Source organism: Rana temporaria, chromosome 6, assembly GCF_905171775.1.
Source record: "Rana temporaria chromosome 6, aRanTem1.1, whole genome shotgun sequence".
NCBI lineage: Eukaryota > Metazoa > Chordata > Amphibia > Anura > Ranidae > Rana > Rana temporaria.
The window spans coordinates 24,746,047-24,767,607 of record NC_053494.1 but is presented as its reverse complement, the minus strand read 5'-3'; the positions used below and the strand labels follow the sequence as shown (position 1 = coordinate 24,767,607).

Below are 21,561 nucleotides of genomic sequence, written 5' to 3'. Positions count from 1 at the left end.
CTAGGCAAACTAGGCAGCTGCCTATAGCGCACTGCTGCCTAGGGCGCCTGGACACTGGTATTCCTACTCCCTTCTCTCTGCAGCAAGCAACTAAGTCTCAACATCAGCAGGCAGCCGCTGCTCTGTTCGGACATAGTGTCAGAGGCACAACGGCGGCGGAGGACTGTGTCTGTGTCTCGACTTCTGAATGAATGGAAGCAAGCAAACATTCATTGATGGGCGCTGGTAAGGGCTGCATTTGATGGGCGCTGGTGAGCCTGCATTTGATGGGCGCTGGTAAGGCTGCATTTGATGGGCACTTCATCAAAAAGGGTATACATGGGCAGGGCAAAAAAGGGGGTGGAGTCAGGGGTAAAGCCAAGGGGGGGTGGCAAAATGAGGTTTCACCTAGGGTGTCAAAAATCCTTGCACCAGCCCTGAGTCCATGGTACCCGTTGCTGGGGGTACACAGTAGGAGCATGCCCGCCCGAGGCACTCATGCATGTGCTCTACCTGAAAGAGCCAGAGACTGATATGGGGCGGACCTGAAGAGGTTAAATGCAAGCAGTGTAAGTAGCTGAATCTGGCCTGTACAGCAGAGCTCAGACTAGGAGAGGAATAAGCAGTCAAGGTGCCATGCCATGTTCACTTTGTAGCAGAGCAGCAGCTTGGCACGAGACCCGGAAAAACAGAGCAGGGATCATTATAGTAGCAGTGGCTATTACAGTGGTTGGCTATTTTCACAGGGATCGGTCAGTTATGGAATATTCATACTTACTACAATTCAGCTTTAATGAAGGGATTCTTTAGCATAATCTAAAATTTTAGTTTTGGTTTTAGATTTATTTTGGATTGAATTTTGGATTTTCTTTGATTCTTGGATAAGATTTTTTTTGGCTTGAATGATTGGTGTGAAACAGGGATCTTCAAACTACGGCCCTCCAGCTGTTGCGGAACTACAAGTCCCATTGTAAAAGGCATTGTAAAACTCTGACATTCACAGACGTGACTAGGCATGATGGGAATTGTAGTTCCTGAACAACTGGGGGGCCGTAGTTTGAGGACCCCTGGTGTGAAAAGTCGGAGGAAACATTATAAGAAGACTCCATATATCTTAAAAGGAAGCACTTGGTTGGTATGAGGGTCCCAGTGTTTACATGCTCCTTGGCGGGTCATGTGCCCGCAGTATACATATCAGATGGTATTTCTGCAGGGCGGTGACTTCAAGGAAGCAGGTGGTTCAGATTACACATTCACTAGTACTGTGTGCGGAACTCGGAGTCATTACTAGAAAGCCGGGAGAACACGGAGAACTTTATGTAAAAGTTGTCCAGCAGCCATCTGTTGCCCACAACATCAATCAAAGCCTGCAGCAGGGGTGTCTTAATGCCTGGGCACACTTGGGCACTGCCCAGGGGCCCCAGGTGCATGGGGGCCCCATGATAGTCTTGCATTACATCATATTCGCCAACTGTCTTATATCTGCTAGGATAGTCATGCATTTAACTAAGTTTTCCCAGGATGATGGCCTTGTCCTGAGTGGCATCCCAGAACTTGTACTTTGCCCTCCTGATGCCCTTCTGCCTGCCCCTGTGCTCTTTGTGTTGATTTAGTCTTTGAATTATGGCATGTTTTCTTATTGTTTAAAATCTATTTTATTGAAAGTACTAATATATATATGTTTAATTCTATCAATTATTTATCTTTTAATTTTTGAGTAGGTGTGTAAATTTGGGGCAGGCTGGCAGGGGCCCCAGTGCATTACTTTGCCCATGGGCCCAGGATGCTATTAAGACGGCCCTGGCCTGCAGAGGAACCCCAATCAGAGGAACCCTTTATTTCCCCCTATCATTGCGCAACAAACAAAAAAAAACCCCATCAATTGCAGCCTCACTGTGCCCATCAATTGTTGCCACTGTGCCATCAAATGCAGCCACTGTGCCATCAATTGTCACCACTGTGCCATCAAACGCAGCCACTGTGCCATCGCACGCAGCCACTGTGCCATCAAACGCAGCCACTGTGCCATCAAACGCAGCCACTGTGCCATCACACGCAGCCACTGTGCCATCACACGCAGCCACTGTGCCATCACACGCAGCCACTGTGCCATTAATTGTTGCCACTGTGCCAATCAAACACAGCCACTGTGCCATCAAACGCAGCCACTGTGCCATTAATTGTCGCCACTGTGCCATCAAACACAGCTCCTGTGCCATTAAACGCAGCCATTGTGCCATCAATTGTCGCCACTGTGCCCATCAATTGCCGCCAGTTTGTCCCATAAAATGCCGCCAGATTGCCCCAAAATACCGCCAGATTGCCCCCCTGCCCGACACTTACTTTTCACGGGTCAGTCATCCTCCTCCACAATCCCTCAATGTCTTCTCCTGCCCTCGATGTCGCTTCAGCCAATCAGGTGACCGGTAACCAGACCCGGTGAACCTGATTGGCTGAGACGCGTGTCAGTGTTAACCAGGAAACGCACATCCTGTGCACCCTCTGGTTAACCATTTGGAAGCCGATTAGAGCCCACAGGCTGTAATCGGGAAGCCTATCAGAGCCACTGGCTTTGATAGACACTTCCAAAACACACCCACCGCTGTTATTCAGATGGCCGGCGCTCAACAGGGGGGTGGCCTCCTGAATATTGGGTGGCAGCGGCGACAATGCATAGATTCGTGCAATGCATGAATCTATGTATTGTTGAGTGATGGTGCAGGAGAGAGGGGGCTAGGCGCTCCTGCGCCCACTATGGACGCACCACCACTGTTTAGAATCAGGGTTCATACTAGACATGTGTAGTTCGTTTTAGTACCAATGATGGAGCACTTTTCCTCCTCCTACTGACCACCAACACTAAGGCTGTGTTTATTTTCACTGAAGCTCGGCCACCGGGGGATTTTCTATCTCCAATAGCCAGAATCCGGCCCCCCTAAAGTCTGAAGGACAGTAAACTGGCCTTTTGCTTGAAAAGTTTGGAAACCCCCTGCTATAGTGTATACTAAACCAAAAAAAGATTTACTGCGTGCCGCTAAAGTGACCAGGTTTGGCTTGAAGAAAAAGTGACACCTCTAAGCCACAGCCCGCCCCTGCCCCTTTTCTTTCCTTATTGGCTGACTGACTTTAACAGCAGCGGGAGCCAATGGCACCGGACTGCTGTCTCAGCCAATGAGGACGGAAGTCCCGGGCATCGCTGGATCTAGATCAGGGGTCTCAAATTGGTGTCCCTTCAGCTGTTGTGGAACTACAAGTCCCATCATGCCTCTGCCTGTGGGAGTCATGCTTGTAACTGTCAGCCTTGCAATGCCTCAACAGCTGGAGGATCACCAGTTTGAGACCCCTGATCTAGATGGGCCTCAGGTAAGTTTTAGAGGGAGTTGAGGGGGCTGCTGCACACAGAAGGGGTTTTATCTTAAAGCGGAGTTCCAGCCCTTTTTTAAGTTTATTAAAAGTCAGCAGCTACAAAAAGTGTAGCTGCTGGCTTTTAATAAACAGACACTTAGCTGCTCCACGGTTCCAGCGGCGCGCCGGCCGGGGGTCCGCTCCTCGCCCCCCCTCTTCATTCCTAGTGTGGGCACCCGGCAGTGACAGCTTCCGGCTTCATGGCCGGGCACCCACTGCGCATGCGCGAGCGGCACTGCGCATGCGCGAGCAGCGCGGCACCGTTCGATTGGACAGGTGCTCGCCTACAGGGAGGGACTGCAAGTAGGCGATTAAGCTATTCGCCTTACCATCCCCTCGGTGGAAGGAGGAAGTGGGACAGGAAGTCCCACTCCTCCTGACCCCCCCACTGCCCCCCCAAAAAAATTACATGTCAAATGTGGCATGTAAGGGGGGAAGGAGTGGGTTAAGCGGAAGTTCCATTTTTAGATGGAACTCCGCTTTAATGCATAGAATGCATTACGATAAAAAAAACTTCTGACTTTCCAACCACTTTAACTGACTCACCAGAAACAATGGCTGGTCAGGTTATAAACCAGCTAATATGTAAAATGCTGATCTCCTCAATTAATGGCTCCACACAACACGATTCCTCATAGAAAACTCTTGTGCATATTACGATCATGCATGAAAATAGGATAAAAGAAAGGAGGCTTCCATAGTGTAAGTCTAAAAAGTCGGCTTTATTTTAAAACCAATCCAAAAAAACTCACATTTTCAAAGTGTCATTCCCGACACTACGGACGGTGACAGCACTTAATCGTGATCCTATCAACTCCAGCTGGTGTTCTGGCCTGCAAGTACGATACCAGCGTGTGATGATGACAGCATCCTTGTCCCGCCCTACGCATTTCGTCCTGTGATGTCTTCTCAGAGTAGAAGGGAGTTTAAAGCCTAACTCCACTTTTGTTGAGAAAAAAAACATTCCCCTCTGGGTGATCTATGTACAGTGCAAGCATTATAACAATCTTTGTTGCAGATTCCTACCTTTTGTTATTCTGAAGTAATCCATGAGTGTTTGTCTGTGCCTCTGTTTTCAGTGGATCTAATGGGAGTGGTTTCATAATTAACTGTTAGGTGTGCAGCTGCAGGGCACTAATGAGAAAATATTCCGGGCTTGCATCTCTTTAGACGTGTTCATATTGGAAGTATCTCTCCAAAAATGATTTTTTTGTTGCAGGGGATGCCTGAAATCTGATTTGTATCTTAGGCAGACTTCAGGGAAAATTGATGAGCCAATCACACAAGCAGGAAATTATATTTCTGGGGGGTGGTCAGTACACATTCTGTTTACAGAACAACTCTATTGGGTAGATTCAGGTAGGGGCGCGCTAATTTGCGGCGGCGTAGCCTAGCGTGTTTACACTACGCCGCCTTAAGTAAGAGAGGCAAGTACATGATTTTCAAGGCACTTACCTCCTTACTTAGGGCGGCGTAGTGTAAACGCGGCGGGCGTAAGGGCGCCTTATTCAAATGGGTTGGAGGGGGCGTGTTTAATGGTAATGAGGCTTGACCTCACGTTTTTTAAGTTTTTTGGCTACTGTGCATGCCCCGGGCGCCTACATTTCCCAGTGCGCATTGCGGCTAAATACGCCGTACGGGCCTATTGATTTAGACTTGGACGTAAACGACGTAACTCCCGATTCGCGGACGACTTACGCAAACGACGTAAAAAATTCGAACCTCGCAGCGGGAACGGCGGCCATACTTTAACATTGTTATTCCACCTAATAGGTGGAATAACTTTAGGCCGCCTAAGGCCTTACGGAAACGGCGTAAATCGACTGCGGCGGCCGGGCGTACGTTCGTGAATCGGCGTAGAAACTCATTTACATATTCTACGCCGGCCGCAATGGAAGCGCCACCTAGCGGCCATCCGAAAATTGCAATCTAAGATAGGACGGCGCAAGCCGTCCTATCTTAAATATGTTTAAGCGTATCTCTGTTTGAGCATACGCTTAAACATAGGTCGGCGTAGATTCTGAGTTAGGTCGACTTATCTACTGATAAGTCGGCCTAAGGCCCCGTACACACGAGAGGATCGATCCGCTGAAATGTATCCGCGGACCGGTTTCATCGGATAGATCCCCTGGTGTGTACAACCCAGCGGATATTTATCCGCGGATTTTTTTCGGGCCGATGGATTTCCAGCGGATCAAAATTTCTTAGCATGCTAAGAAATCTATCCGCTGGAATCCAGTCCAGCGGATTGATCCGCTGGTCTGTACAGACTCAGCGGATCAATCCGTCCGATTCCATCCCTCGCATGCGTCGTAATGATTCGACGCATGCGTGGAAGTCCTTATATTACAGCGTCGCGCACGTCGCCGCGTCAGGGAATTCCGCGGGGATTTTGATCTCATGGTTAGTACAACCATGAGATCAAAATCCGCCAGAGGATTTATCCGCGGAAACGGTCCGGTCCTCTCGTGTGTACTAGGCCTAACTCTACCTGAATCTACCTATAGGTAGCCATATTGCAATGCATTCTCAGAAAATTACAGTGGCTGCAGATTGAAAAGGAAAGGTCATTTTTAATAACATTCAATTACAATATGACTTGTGTCACAATTATATGTGATATATTATTATTATTTTTATTTGCTATTTTTTTCCCTATGAAAGTGGAGTTACATTTATAGGAGAGAAGCTACTGGATTACAACACTGACTATCTCTCAATTGACGTTCTCTAATTGCAGTCTCATCGTAAGTTCTCAGCCCCTCGTCATGGCCACCTGGGGTTTCTTCCCCACAAGCGTAGCAAGCGCCACCGTGGTAAAGTGAAGACCTGGCCCAAGGATGACCCGGCTAAACCAGTTCACCTGACAGCTTTCCTGGGATACAAGGCCGGAATGACCCATATTCTGCGTGAGGTCCACAGGACGGGACTGAGTGAGTGAAAATGAAAAACAAATAAGATCCAAGGGCCAGATTCACGTACAAGAGCGCCGGTATAACGTAACCCGTTTACGATACACCGCCGCAAGTTTCCAGTTTTAGTGCCCGATCCACAAAGCACTTACCTGGAAACTTGCGGCGGTGTATCGTAAAGACGTCCGGCGCAAGGCGGGCCAATTCAAATGGGCGTGTGCCATTTAAATTAGGCGCGCTCCCGTGCCGGACCTACTGCGCATGCTCCGTTTCGCAATTCCCGTTGTGCTTTGCGCGCAGTGACGTCATTTTTTCGAACGGCGACGCGCGTAGCGTAATTCCGTATTCCGGACGGCTTACGCAAACGACGTTCATTTTTAAATTTCGACGCGGGAACGACGGCCATACTTTATACAGCAATACGATTGCTGTGTAAAGTTAGGGCACCTAAAACGACGACTAACTTTGCGACGGGAAACTAGACTAGTGGCGACGTAGCGAACGCGAAAATCCGTCGTGGATCGCCGTAACTCCTAATTTGCATACCCGACGCTGGTTTACGACGCGAACTCCCCCCAGCGGCGGCCGCGGTACTGCATCCTAAGATCCGACAGTGTAAAACAATTACACTTGTCGGATCTTAGGGATATCTATGCGTAACTGGTTCTATGAATCAGTCGCATAGATAGAAACAGGGATACAACGGCGTATCAGCAGATACGTCGTCGTATCTCCACTGTGAATCTGGCCCATGCTCCCTAAGTTACGGCGGCGTAGCGTAAATGGGCCGGGGTAAGCCCGCCTAATTCAAATTAGGCTGGTAGTGGGAGTGTTGTATTGAAATGAATCGTGATCCCATGTAAATGAAGCGCTGAACAAACAGGGCATGCGTGCGCATGCACAGAATCACGTCGAATTTACGCCCTAAGATACAACGGCTTAATGGCAACGACGTGAACGTAACCTACGCCCAGCCCCATTCACGTACCACTCACGTAAACAACGTAAAATCCGACGGCTGTTCCGTCGTCCATACCTTAGCATTGGCTGCGCCTCATATAGCAGGGGTAACTTTACGCCGGACGTAAGCCTTACGTAAACGGTGTAGCTAAATCCGACGGGCGCAAGTACGTTTGTGAATCGGCGTATCTAGGTTATTTGCATATTCGACGCGTAAATCTACGGAAGCGCCCCTTGCGGCCAGTGTAAATATGCACCCAAGATGCACCCAAGATACGATGGCATAGGAGACTTACGTCGGTCGTATCTTGGCAAATTTCAGGCGTATCTCAGTTCCTGAATACGCGTATAGATATGACGGCGCACATTTGGACTTACGACGGTGTATCTGGAGATACGTCGGCGCAAGTGCTTTGTGAATCCGGGCCATAGTGTCAAAAGTATTGGGACACCTGCCTTCAATATTACAGCTGTAATTGCAGCAAAAGATTCTACAACGTATTGACTCAGGGGGGCTGAATACAAATGCACTAAACACTTTTCACATATTTATTTGTTAAACAATTCTGAAAACCATTTATCATTTTCCTTTCCACTTCACAATTATGTGCTACTTTGTGTTGGTCTATCACAGGGGTCTCCAAACTTTACAAACAAAGGACCACTTTATTGCTCTTCAGACTTTAGGAGGGCCGGATTGGGGTCAGCAAGGGAAGAAAAAGTCACGGGCCCAGCATCAGCGAGAACATATATGTCCTCAGGGTTGGTGGTCAATAGGAAGAGGAGTATTCCCCCTATTAGTAGGAGGAATAGTATCCCATCATTGGTATCAGTGGATAATATAGTGCCCCATTGTTGGTGTCAATGGGAGGAATAGTGCCTCATGTCAGTGGGAGGTATTGTACCCCAAGGGCCGGATAAAGGCTAGCAAAGGGCCACATCTGGCCCTCGGGCCGCAGTTTGGAGAACTCTGGTCTATCACATAAAATCCCAATAAAATCCATTTATGTATTTGGTTGTTACATGCGAAATATGGAAAATTTCAAGGGGTATGAATACTTTTTCAAGGCACAGTTTTTAGTGTGGTGGGGATAGGGGAGGCATTTAGACAACTCCACAGGGTTCAGGTTGTGTTTAGATATGTTCAGGAGGATGACAATAAAATTCCTGCTTTTAGATCCATCAGAATGACTATCTGTTTGAAAGAATACACAATTCAAAAAGCCCCTTTTTATATTTGAATCAGAGATTTCCAAGCGGGAAGGAGTGGAAGCGGTAACCATCATTGAGACGCCCCCACTGGTTGTGGTTGGCATTGTGGGATACGTGGAGACCCCTCAAGGCTTGCGAAGTCTGAAGACCATATTTGCAGAGCACATCAGTGATGAATGCAAAAGACGCTTTTATAAGAACTGGTGAGACCTTTATGGGTAGAATATGTTCCTTATTATTTTACCGTTTAGCCAGGGCTGTCTTAATAGTATCATGGGCCCCTGGGCAAAGTAATGCTCTGGGGCCCCTACAATGATGACAGTGAAAGTAAACAGACATCAAGTAGGTAGGAGGCAGAGTGCCTCCCCGGTGTATCTATCACTCTCAGTGCCATCATGGGGCCCCCAATTTCAGGGCAGCGTGGGCTCAAGGATTAGCTGCTTTGGGCAAAGTGCAAGGGCCCTCCATGCAGCTGGGGCCCCTGGGCAGTGCCCAGGTGTGCCCTCTCATTAAGACAGCCCTGCGTGCACACACATAAAGAGGTGCAACAAAAAAGTGCAAAAGGGTGCTTAGGTCAATTGTTCCCCCGGGGCGTTAGGCTCCTGACAGGGACTGAGGTACTCACAGGGTCTGTGCAACCGATGCCGACACAGACCCCCATTCCTAAGAGCAGGGGTGTCAAACTCAATTTCATTGTGTGCCACATCAGCATTATGATTGCTCTGAAAAGGGCCGGTTGTATCTCTAAGATTAGATTTCGGGGGCATCCCCTCCCCATATTTTAAATGTCAAGAGCCCCCCCCACCATCAGAAGTTGAGTCCCTCACTCTCTCTTACATCAAAGTGCACCCCATTCCCTTATGCTGCTGTTGGTAAGAAGTTGGATGCATTGCTTGAAAGCGAAAGTAAGGGTCTGGAGGAGGACCAGAGGTTAGCTGGAGGTGCAAGGGCCACATGAAATGGCCTGGAGTGCCGGATTTGGCCCGCGGGCCTTGTGTTTGCCACCTGTGCCTTAGAGGGTCTGCCAAAACAGAACCCTTCCAGTACTAGGTGGGGCTCCCCTGAAGGGAGACCCCATGAGAGCAGGCGAACTAAGCCAGAAGGCCATGTCCACCCACTCCCAAGATGTTCAGGGCTGGCCTGAGGACCCGCACCCTACTAATCAAACGTGACAAACGTGAACACCAAACAAAAAAAAAATACATAAAAGTGACAAACTGATGGCCACTGATTACTAAAAAAAAAAATCCATAAAAATATTGTAGAGTTTGTAGAGGTGCTATAACTTTTGCACAAACCAATAAATATATGCTTTTTTTTTCTATTGAAAAGCCTGTGGCGTGCAAAACACAACCCAAAAACTTCACCCGGTGCAGGAAAAATGTGCACACACATAAAGAGGTGCAACAAAAAACTGTGACGGGTGCAACGTCAATTGGTCCTCCGAAAAGGACCCGTCTCTGATCCCCCGGGGCGTTAGGCTCCTCCTGGCAGGGAAAAGAGTAAACTGTGGTCCATACAGCCGAAGATAAATATGCTTATTGGAAAAAAAATCTATCCACCACTGGCCACTGATTACTAGCAACAAAAAGAAAATCCATAAAAATATCCCATAGTTTGTAGAGGTGCTATAACTTTTGCACAAACCAATAAATATATGCTTATTGGGAAAAAATCTATTCAATTTGTGTACTGTGTTGCACAACTGCGCAATTGTCAGTAAAAGTAACGCAAAAAAAACCAGCCTGCTCATTGCAAAAAAAAACGCACCGGAGCTGCAGTGGTTAAAAACATACGTTTCAAACGCAGGAAAATGACACCTATTGGCAACAGTTCTGAGTTTTTTTTAAACTTTATTTCAGACGGAAACATTGCTTTTTTTTAAAAAAAAGCTTTATTTAAAACTTCACATATATACATAGTCACATTTAAAAAAAAATATTTACAAAGATTTGTACAATGCCATTTTACATACTTTTCCATATCGTTTTGCAAATCAAATTATAAACTGGCAAACCAACATTGCTACCGAGCTTCTATATCTCTAGTCTGGACTTTCCTCCTCTGTGTCAGTAATCAGGACTTGTATACTCATATACTGGGGGAGGCGTGGTGTAGAGGAGGCCCCGCCCATTCTTCCCATGATCCCTCTCTCTGTGTTCCTGGTGATTTGCATACAGATCTCTCATCTTCTATAGAGATTTATTGGTCTGATGAACATGATAGTTGATATTCTTGTCTCTCTTCATATTCTCTAGCTTGGTGTATATGATGGAAGTGATATGGAAGATTATAAATGATATAAAATATAATGAGGGGTGGGCTCTCCATCAGGTGACCAGGACAGGGATCTCGGTGGGGAGTTCTCTCACCCCCTTTATCAGGTATACTCTGGTTTCTCTTCAAAACGCAAAAATCTTGAAGAGATGAGGAGATCCGCATTACTACCTTCGGGAAGTAGATGCGAGAGCCTTTGTAAAGGCTAAGAGCGAAGACGTCGAGGAACAAGGAAGGAAGCCGCCGAAGAACTCCCGAAGCGACTTCCAGACTTCTCGAAGATGGGGAAAAGCCAGAAGAAGACTGAAAAAGTGACTGATGAGACGAAGGAGACTGAAGAGATGATGAGGAAGAACCCTGCCCCAGCCACTTCCTCCGAGGCCGCCGAGAATGTCTCCGCCTCAACCTCCACCTCCATCCCGGCCGGCGCCAGCCAACCGAGACCAGCGAAGCCGAAACTGCCTGCAGATGGGTTACCAACCTTGGAGCCCTGGATGAAGCAGACGGTCGTGCTTCAGCTGAAAGAGGTGAACGGAAGAGTCCCTGACATGACCTCGGAGATCTTCGGAAAGAAGATGATTCTGGAGCAGGGCTTCAGCAAAGCGGAGACGCTTTCGGTGCAGTCCTTCGCAAGAGGGATCTTCTACATCACTTTCGGGTCTTTCCAAGTCTGCAGACGATACTGGGAGATGGTGAAGACCAGTGGCCCTGAATCCCCTTTTCGGAAGTTCGTTGCGAACTGCCCTATAACACAGGACGAGAAGTGGGTGACGGTGGCCATGCGGAACCCCCACACCCAAAGCAGAGACATAACCACCTACCTACAGAGGTTTTGCACCGTGGTAAAGGACCCAGTCCGAATCCTTGATGTCAACGGCTTCTGGATTGGGAAGTGGTCTGTGCTATGCAAGCTCAGGAAAGACCGTTCGGGGGACTTACAGCACCTGCAGGCGTGCTTCTCGCTAGGATCATCTGCAGGACACCTTTTCTACTCTGGGATACCCTACAACTGCAACAGATGTGGCCGTCCCGGACACATGGGAAAGGAGTGTACAGAACTTGCTTGCAAGATCTGTCGGGTTACAGGCCACGAGACCAAGGACTGTCCTAGGCCCAAAGCCTGCAACCTCTGCGGATTGCCAGAGCACACCTTCAGGCACTGCCCCCAAAGGACCCGGACCTATGCTGGAGCCCTGACCCAGGGTAAACCAGCCTCCAGCTCTGGGAAGAAGCCGACCGAAAGCAAACCAAAAGAGCCTCGGAAGGCCACAGGTAAGTATACCCCTGCCCCTGTCCTCGTCCTTGCCCCTGTCCCCGTCCCCTCCTCTGTCCCCTCCTCTGTCCCACCCCCACCCACCCCCTCTGGCTCAGAGGAGACCCTTCCTGCCCCACCGCCCACCCCAGACCTGTCCTCCATGGAGGACTTCCCCGCCCTCCCCCCTTCCACCCCTGCCAGTGGCCAAACAGGAGGCCGGAAACGGAAGCCTGTGAGCCCATTGGCAGAACAACCCGCCACCTCCACCAAACGGCCCAACGGGGTCCAGCACGAAAGCGCTGGACCAGGGCAAGTAGTGGAGGACCTGGAGTCTGCAGGTGAGGAAGGCGAGGAAGAGAATATGGCCGACTATGTGCCTATCCCCACCGCCAACTTCACTGAGACAGTTGAGGAAGTCCTGGAGGAACTGGGCATAACCCAGTACCCAGAACAGGCAGCTGTGGAGATGGAGGAGCCACCCGCCCCCTTCGGGGAGGTAAGTTCGGCCCCTTGCTAACTAGACCTCATACCCCTTTTTCATTATGGCTGAGATCTCAATCTTTTCCATTAATGTGAGGAGTATCAAGGATACCTCTAGAATGCGAACGGCGCTGACTTTTCTTTCAACTCATCAGAGTGATGTTTACATGCTCCAGGAGTGCGGTCTTCCTCCTTTGAGAAGGTACAGTCATCTGACCTCTCAGTGGACCCTCGGTCCCTCCTACTGGTCCGGGGGTGGCAATTGCAGGAATGCAGGGGTAGCCATTCTTATCAGGGGGGGACGCTTCACGGTTGACTCCATCCATGAGCTTGTCTGTGGCCGTCTTTTGGTCATAGATGGCTCGTGGGCGGGAGAGCCAATTAGGCTCATCAACGTGTACGCCCCCCCAGATACGAATGCGCGCCTGGAACTTTTCCAGACCCTGCGGATGCAACTTGTCACCACCAGAGCAGTAGTAATCGGCGGTGATTTTAACTGTCCGATAGAGGAGGATGGGCGCAGTTCTAGCATATACGCAAAACTTGATGTGACTTCAAAACTGCTCATGGAGATGATCTCGGAGGCATCCTTGCGGGACGCCGTGGGATCCATAGGGCAAGGTACCGTGAATTATTCGTGGTGCCGGCCCGATGGATCTGTGCGTTCCAGGATTGACTTCGTGCTCACTTCAAGAGCAGTCAAGCATCGTGAGTTCTCCATGATCCCCTGCTTTTTCTCTGACCACAGGGCCATTCACTTTCGGGGTGAACTGGGCGAGAGCTTTGCTCACGGACCAGGTTCCTGGAAGCTGAATACCACCCTGCTGGAAAATGAGGAATTGATGGGGGAACTCCGGGAGGCCTATGCCTCTTGGACGGAGGAAAAGAGATTCTTCGGAAAGGTAAGTGATTGGTGGGAGGTTGTGAAAGTTAAGCTGCGCAGCTTCTTTCAGGCAAGGGGACGACAGCAAGTGTGTGCAAGGAAGAAGGAACTCAGGAGACTGCAACGTGAGTTGCAGTCCCTGCAGGACCTTCACCACTGCGGCTGGGACGTTAGTCAGGACCTGGAGGACACCAAGAAGAACCTGAAAGGGTACTTTGAGGAAGAATCCAGGCACATTGTCTTCCGTGCCAAGGTGGAGAATCTTGAGAAAGGTGAGAAGTGTAACTCTTTCTTTTTCAGGAAACTCCATTCAGGACACACTCCCTTGTCTGAACTGCGTGACGAGACCGGAACTCTCCAGAAGGGGAAGGAGGCTGTAATGCAAGTAGTTGAAGACTACTACACCAACCTCTACTCCCCGAAAGAAACGGACTCGGAGGCAGCCGACAGGTTCCTGTCAGGTATCACTAACCAAATTGATCCTGCAGGTTCATCGACCGTCAACGCCCCCCTGGTGTTGGAGGAGCTGCACTCTGCCGCTAAATCCTTTAGGCGGGGCAGGACCCCGGGCTGCGATGGTCTCCCAGTTGAGCTCTATGTAGCCCTGTGGGACCTCGTGGGCCCGGACCTGCTTGAGCTGTACGAGGAGATGGTGGTGGAGGGTAGAATGCCTCCTTCACTGAGAGAGGGGATGATCACGATTTTGTATAAGCGCAAAGGGGAGAGATCGGACCTGAAACATTGGCGTCCGATCTCTCTTTTGAACGTGGACTACAAAATCCTCGCCAAGGTTTTAGCCAACAGGCTGAAATCTGTCATCGGACAGATCATCCACCCGGATCAAACTTGTGGCATTCCTGGCAGAAGGATTGCAGACAGCCTCGCGCTTGTCAGGGACACGGTCCAGTACATCCAGGACCGCCGTGTGCATGCGGCCCTGGTCAGTCTTGACCAGGAGAAGGCCTTTGACCGTGTCTCCCATGAGTTCATGTGCAGAACCCTGCGCAGGCTTGGTCTTGGGGAACTGTTTTGTTCGTATGTGAATGTAATGTATAAAGACATTTGTAGTTTGGTGCTGGTAAATGGTTGGAAAACTGACCCCTTCGAGGTTCTCTCGGGGGTCAGACAAGGCTGCCCTCTCTCACCTCTGCTTTTTGTTTGCTGTATAGAGCTATTCGCCCAAAGCATCAGACGGAACCCAGAGATCAGAGGGATTACCGCACCAGGACCGGAAAGACGGGAGGTCAAGTGCTCGCTCTACATGGATGACGTGACGGTGTTCTGTGCCGACCAGCGCTCCATCGACACCCTCGTCCAGACGTGCGAAGACTTCGGCCAAGCTTCGGGGGCAAAGGTCAACTGCGGGAAGTCGGAAGTCATGATCTTCGGAAAGTGGTTCCTGCCTTCTTCTGCACCCATACCGTTCAGCCTCAAAGCGGATTTCATCAAAATTCTTGGAGTCTGGTTTGGAGCGGAGGGCGCAGCCCTGAAGTCCTGGGAGGAAAGACTGGCTAAGATGAGACAGAAGTTTGGACTTTGGAGCAACAGAGTACTTACCATCGAAGGGAAAACACTGGTACTCCGCAGCGAGATTCTCCCTGTGTTGCAGTACCTCGCCCAGGCCTGGCCCCCCCGGGACAACACCTGCAAGGCCATCACCAGGGCGGTGTTTCACTTCATCTGGGGCTCCAAAATGGACAGAGTAAAGCGGACTGTTATGTTCAAGGAACCTCTCAAGGGCGGTAAGGGCGTGCCTGACATCGCCACATTACTGAGGGTGTTCTTTGCCTGTAACTGCATCCGCAGGACTTTGGTTGACAGAACTGTGGACTCTGGCGGTAACTCCATGTCCCGTTTTTTCCTCCTGCCTCTTTGGAAGTCTCTTGGATGGGACAAATGGGACAGTTCCATCCCCTACAACTGGGATGCTCCATGGTATTACTTGGATACCTTCAAGTTCATCAAGGAGCTGGGACTGCATGGAGTTAAGCCCGACTTGTGGAAGCCAAAAACTATCTACAAGTTGATCAGAGCATCGGACATCTTGGAGTCGATTCCAGGCCTCCCTTCAGCCACTTGCAAAGTGGTTTGGAGGAATGTTTCTTCAAAGAGACTCATCAACAGGCACAAAGATCAGGCATGGATGGCAATCCAAGGGGGATTGCTACTCAGGACATTCTTGCATGCCAGAAACCTGTGCAGATACAGGCACTGCCCCTTTTGCATCATCCAGGAGGAAACATCGTATCATGTTTTCTGGGAGTGCCCCTTTGCACAGGGCCTGTTGACGGCCTTGGAACCTGAACTTAAAGACTTTGTACCACAGACTGCTATTACACACTTTGGTGTGTTAAACGGACTCTTCTGTGGAACTCATTCACAGGAGGACATTGACAGTGCCTGGCGGGTGCTGTGTTGTTTTAAAGACGCTTTATGGTACGCCAGGAACCGCCGCGTACACCACCGGCAGAGGATGTCCATTGAGGACTGTCGCAGACTGACCCTCAGTCTGCTGAGAGACTATACCTTGATAGACTTTAAGGAGGAAGAGGACGTCTAAAGATTTCCCCTTCCCCCTGACATTGACATTTCTTGACACGCTTTTTTGAACTACTGTTTTCAGGGTAATGCGGCGTCATGCACGATGTGATGTTTCGGGGTTAAACAACTCTGCGCAACACATCAGGCATCATACCGCAGAATGGGTTGAATGAATGTAATTTAATTGAATGCTTGCAACTGTATTGATATGTAGTGTATTTATGCGCTGCGTCGCAGTACAGAGAATGTACCCTGTCAAAAGTATTTGATTTTTGTATATTTGCTTTGCAAAATAAACTTAAATATTGCCTTTTACTAAAGATTTCCGTGGAGAGGAACAACTATGAGTTTTCAACAATTTTTTGAGGCCTGGTCACTGACCAGGCTAATTATACTGGTGAAAGATAGAAAATGATTAAATTTAGAGGAAGAAGGGAAAATGAATGTAGATTGCTACAATGTTATAAAAAAGTATGTATAAGTAGCGATAGTAAATTTAAAATTCTGTAAAATGATTTTTGTGCTCATTTTAATGTTTTCCTCACCATTTCCTTCTTTCTATTAATGTAATCCTTTTCTATCTTTCACCAGTATAATTAGCCTGGTCAGTGACCAGGCCTCAAAAAATTGTTGAAAACTCATAGTTGTTCCTCTCCACGGAAATCTTTAGTAAAAGGCAATATTTAAGTTTATTTTGCAAAGCAAATATACAAAAATCAAATACTTTTGACAGGGTACATTCTCTGTACTGCGACGCAGCGCATAAATACACTACATCTCAATACAGTTGCAAGCATTCAATTAAATTACATTCATTCGACCCATTCTGCGGTATGATGCCTGATGTGTTGCGCAGAGTTGTTTAACCCCGAAACATCACATCGTGCATGACGCCGCATTACCCTGAAAACAGTAGTTAAAAAAAAAACGTGTCAAGAAATGTCAATGTCAGGGGGAAGGGGAAATCTTTAGACGTCCTCTTCCTCCTTAAAGTCTATCAAGGTATAGTCTCTCAGCAGACTGAGGGTCAGTCTGCGACAGTCCTCAATGGACATCCTCTGCCGGTGGTGTACGCGGCGGTTCCTGGCGTACCATAAAGCGTCTTTAAAACAACACAGCACCCGCCAGGCACTGTCAATGTCCTCCTGTGAATGAGTTCCACAGAAGAGTCCGTTTAACACACCAAAGTGTGTAATAGCAGTCTGTGGTACAAAGTCTTTAAGTTCAGGTTCCAAGGCCGTCAACAGGCCCTGTGCAAAGGGGCACTCCCAGAAAACATGATACGATGTTTCCTCCTGGATGATGCAAAAGGGGCAGTGCCTGTATCTGCACAGGTTTCTGGCATGCAAGAATGTCCTGAGTAGCAATCCCCCTTGGATTGCCATCCATGCCTGATCTTTGTGCCTGTTGATGAGTCTCTTTGAAGAAACATTCCTCCAGACCACTTTGCAAGTGGCTGAAGGGAGGCCTGGAATCGACTCCAAGATGTCCGATGCTCTGATCAACTTGTAGATAGTTTTTGGCTTCCACAAGTCGGGCTTAACTCCATGCAGTCCCAGCTCCTTGATGAACTTGAAAGTATCCAAGTAATACCATGGAGCGTCCCAGTTGTAGGGGATGGAACTGTCCCATTTGTCCCATCCAAGAGACTTCCAAAGAGGCAGGAGGAAAAAACGGGACATGGAGTTACCGCCAGAGTCCACAGTTCTGTCAACCAAAGTCCTGCGGATGCAGTTACAGGCAAAGAACACCCTCAGTAATGTGGCGATGTCAGGCACGCCCTTACCGCCCTTGAGAGGTTCCTTGAACATAACAGTCCGCTTTACTCTGTCCATTTTGGATGCAGTTACAGGCAAAGAACACCCTCAGTAATGTGGCGATGTCAGGCACGCCCTTACCGCCCTTGAGAGGTTCCTTGAACATAACAGTCCGCTTTACTCTGTCCATTTTGGAGCCCCAGATGAAGTGAAACACCGCCCTGGTGATGGCCTTGCAGGTGTTGTCCCGGGGGGGCCAGGCCTGGGCGAGGTACTGCAACACAGGGAGAATCTCGCTGCGGAGTACCAGTGTTTTCCCTTCGATGGTAAGTACTCTGTTGCTCCAAAGTCCAAACTTCTGTCTCATCTTAGCCAGTCTTTCCTCCCAGGACTTCAGGGCTGCGCCCTCCGCTCCAAACCAGACTCCAAGAATTTTGATGAAATCCGCTTTGAGGCTGAACGGTATGGGTGCAGAAGAAGGCAGGAACCACTTTCCGAAGAGCATGACTTCCGACTTCCCGCAGTTGACCTTTGCCCCCGAAGCTTGGCCGAAGTCCTCGCACGTCTGGACGAGAGTGTCGATGGAGCGCTGGTCGGCACAGAACACCGTCACGTCATCCATGTAGAGCGAGCACTTGACCTCCCGTCTTTCCGGTCCTGGTGCGGTAATCCCTCTGATCTCTGGGTTCCGTCTGATGCTTTGGGCGAATAGCTCTATACAGCAAACAAAAAGCAGAGGTGAGAGAGGGCAGCCTTGTCTGACCCCCGAGAGAACCTCGAAGGGGTCAGTTTTCCAACCATTTACCAACACCAAACTACAAATGTCCTTATACATTACATTCACATACGAACAAAACAGTTCCCCAAGACCAAGCCTGCGCAGGGTTCTGCACATGAACTCATGGGAGACACGGTCAAAGGCCTTCTCCTGGTCAAGACTGACCAGGGCCGCATGCACACGGCGGTCCTGGATGTACTGGACCGTGTCCCTGACAAGCGCGAGGCTGTCTGCAATCCTTCTGCCAGGAATGCCACAAGTTTGATCCGGGTGGATGATCTGTCCGATGACAGATTTCAGCCTGTTGGCCAAAACCTTGGCAAGGATTTTGTAGTCCACGTTCAAAAGAGAGATCGGACGCCAATGTTTCAGGTCCGATCTCTCCCCTTTGCGCTTATACAAAATCGTGATCATCCCCTCTCTCAGTGAAGGAGGCATTCTACCCTCCACCACCATCTCCTCGTACAGCTCGAGCAGGTCCGGGCCCACGAGGTCCCACAGGGCTACATAGAGCTCAACTGGGAGACCATCGCAGCCCGGGGTCCTGCCCCGCCTAAAGGATTTAGCGGCAGAGTGCAGCTCCTCCAACACCAGGGGGGCGTTGACGGTCGATGAACCTGCAGGATCAATTTGGTTAGTGATACCTGACAGGAACCTGTCGGCTGCCTCCGAGTCCGTTTCTTTCGGGGAGTAGAGGTTGGTGTAGTAGTCTTCAACTACTTGCATTACAGCCTCCTTCCCCTTCTGGAGAGTTCCGGTCTCGTCACGCAGTTCAGACAAGGGAGTGTGTCCTGAATGGAGTTTCCTGAAAAAGAAAGAGTTACACTTCTCACCTTTCTCAAGATTCTCCACCTTGGCACGAAAGACAATGTGCCTGGATTCTTCCTCAAAGTACCCTTTCAGGTTCTTCTTGGTGTCCTCCAGGTCCTGACTAACGTCCCAGCCGCAGTGGTGAAGGTCCTGCAGGGACTGCAACTCACGTTGCAGTCTCCTGAGTTCCTTCTTCCTTGCACACACTTGCTGTCGTCCCCTTGCCTGAAAGAAGCTGCGCAGCTTAACTTTCACAACCTCCCACCAATCACTTACCTTTCCGAAGAATCTCTTTTCCTCCGTCCAAGAGGCATAGGCCTCCCGGAGTTCCCCCATCAATTCCTCATTTTCCAGCAGGGTGGTATTCAGCTTCCAGGAACCTGGTCCGTGAGCAAAGCTCTCGCCCAGTTCACCCCGAAAGTGAATGGCCCTGTGGTCAGAGAAAAAGCAGGGGATCATGAAGAACTCACGGTGCTTAACTGCTCTTGAAGTGAGCACAAAGTCAATCCTGGAACGCACAGATCCATCTGGCCGGCACCATGAATAATTCACGGTACCTTGCCCTATGGATCCCACGGCGTCCCGCAAGGATGCCTCCGAGATCATCTCCATGAGCAGTTTTGAAGTCACATCAAGTTTTGCGTATATGCTAGAACTGCGCCCATCCTCCTCTATCGGACAGTTAAAATCACCGCCGATCACTACTGCTCTGGTGGTGACAAGTTGCATCCGCAGGGTCTGGAAAAGTTCCAGGCGCGCATTCGTATCTGGGGGGGCGTACACGTTGATGAGCCTAATTGGCTCTCCCGCCCACGAGCCATCTATGACCAAAAGACGGCCACAGACAAGCTCATGGATGGAGTCAACCGTGAAGCGTCCCCCCCTGATAAGAATGGCTACCCCTGCATTCCTGCAATTGCCACCCCCGGACCAGTAGGAGGGACCGAGGGTCCACTGAGAGGTCAGATGACTGTACCTTCTCAAAGGAGGAAGACCGCACTCCTGGAGCATGTAAACATCACTCTGATGAGTTGAAAGAAAAGTCAGCGCCGTTCGCATTCTAGAGGTATCCTTGATACTCCTCACATTAATGGAAAAGATTGAGATCTCAGCCATAATGAAAAGGGGGTATGAGGTCTAGTTAGCAAGGGGCCGAACTTACCTCCCCGAAGGGGGCGGGTGGCTCCTCCATCTCCACAGCTGTCTGTTCTGGGTTCTGCCCAGTTCCTCCAGGACTTCCTCTACTGTCTCACTGAAGTTGGCGGTGGGGATAGGCACAAAGTCGGCCATATTCTCCTCCTCGCCTTCCTCACCTGCAGACTCCAGGTCCTCCACTACTTGCCCTGGTCCAGCGCTTTCGTGCTGGACCCCGTTGGGCCGTTTGGTGGAGGTGGCGGGTTGTTCTGCCAGTGGGCTCACAGTCTTCCGTTTCCGGGTTCCTGTTTGGCCACTGGCAGGGGTGGAGGGGGGGAGGGCGGGGAAGTCCTCCATGGAGGACAGGTCTGGGGTGGGCGGTGGGGCAGGAAGGGTCTCCTCTGAGCCAGAGGGGGTGGGTGGGGGTGGGACAGAGGAGGGGACAGAGGAGGGGACGTGGACAGGGACGGGGACAGGGGCAAGGACAAGGACAGGGGCAGGGGCAGGGGCTGGGGCAGGGGTATACTTACCTGTGGCCTTCCGAGGCTCTTTTGGTTTGCTTTCGGTCGGCTTCTTCCCAGAGCTGGAGGCTGGTTTACCCTGGATCAGGGCTCCAGCATAGGTCCGGGTCCTTTGGGGGCAGTGCCTGAAGGTGTGCTCTGGCAATCCGCAGAGGTTGCAGGCTTTGGGCCTAGGACAGTCCTTGGTCTCGTGGCCTGTAACCCGACAGATCTTGCAAGCAAGTTCTGTACACTCCTTTCCCATGTGTCCGGGACGGCCACATCTGTTGCAGTTGTAGGGTATCCCAGAGTAGAAAAGGTGTCCTGCAGATGATCCTAGCGAGAAGCACGCCTGCAGGTGCTGTAAGTCCCCCGAACGGTCTTTCCTGAGCTTGCATAGCACAGACCACTTCCCAATCCAGAAGCCGTTGACATCAAGGATTCGGACTGGGTCCTTTACCACGGTGCAAAACCTCTGTAGGTAGGTGGTTATGTCTCTGCTTTGGGTGTGGGGATTCCGCATGGCAACCGTCACCCACTTCTCGTCCTGTGTTATAGGGCAGTTCGCAACGAACTTCCGAAAAGGGGATTCAGGGCCACTGGTCTTCACCATCTCCCAGTATCGTCTGCAGACTTGGAAAGACCCAAAGGTGATGTAGAAGATCCCTCTTGCGAAGG

The 21,561-nt window shown here is 49.9% G+C and overlaps 1 protein-coding gene and 2 non-coding genes across 3 annotated transcripts in view; 2 read left to right on the top strand and 1 right to left on the bottom strand.

The window, feature by feature from the left end:
• RPL3L (ribosomal protein L3 like) overlaps positions 1-21,561 on the top strand; it is a 47,594-nt gene that overhangs the window by 2,992 nt on the left and 23,041 nt on the right. The window contains exons 2-3 of the mRNA XM_040356468.1: positions 6,125-6,317; positions 8,503-8,671. Of these exons, the coding sequence (XP_040212402.1) occupies positions 6,125-6,317; positions 8,503-8,671 (362 nt within the window). The remainder of the gene's footprint in view (positions 1-6,124; positions 6,318-8,502; positions 8,672-21,561) is intronic.
• On the top strand, positions 16,181-16,291 carry LOC120944558. The gene has a single exon (XR_005750420.1). It is a non-coding gene; the product is annotated as a U5 spliceosomal RNA (small nuclear RNA).
• Positions 16,503-16,613, bottom strand: LOC120944557. The gene has a single exon (XR_005750419.1). It is a non-coding gene; the product is annotated as a U5 spliceosomal RNA (small nuclear RNA).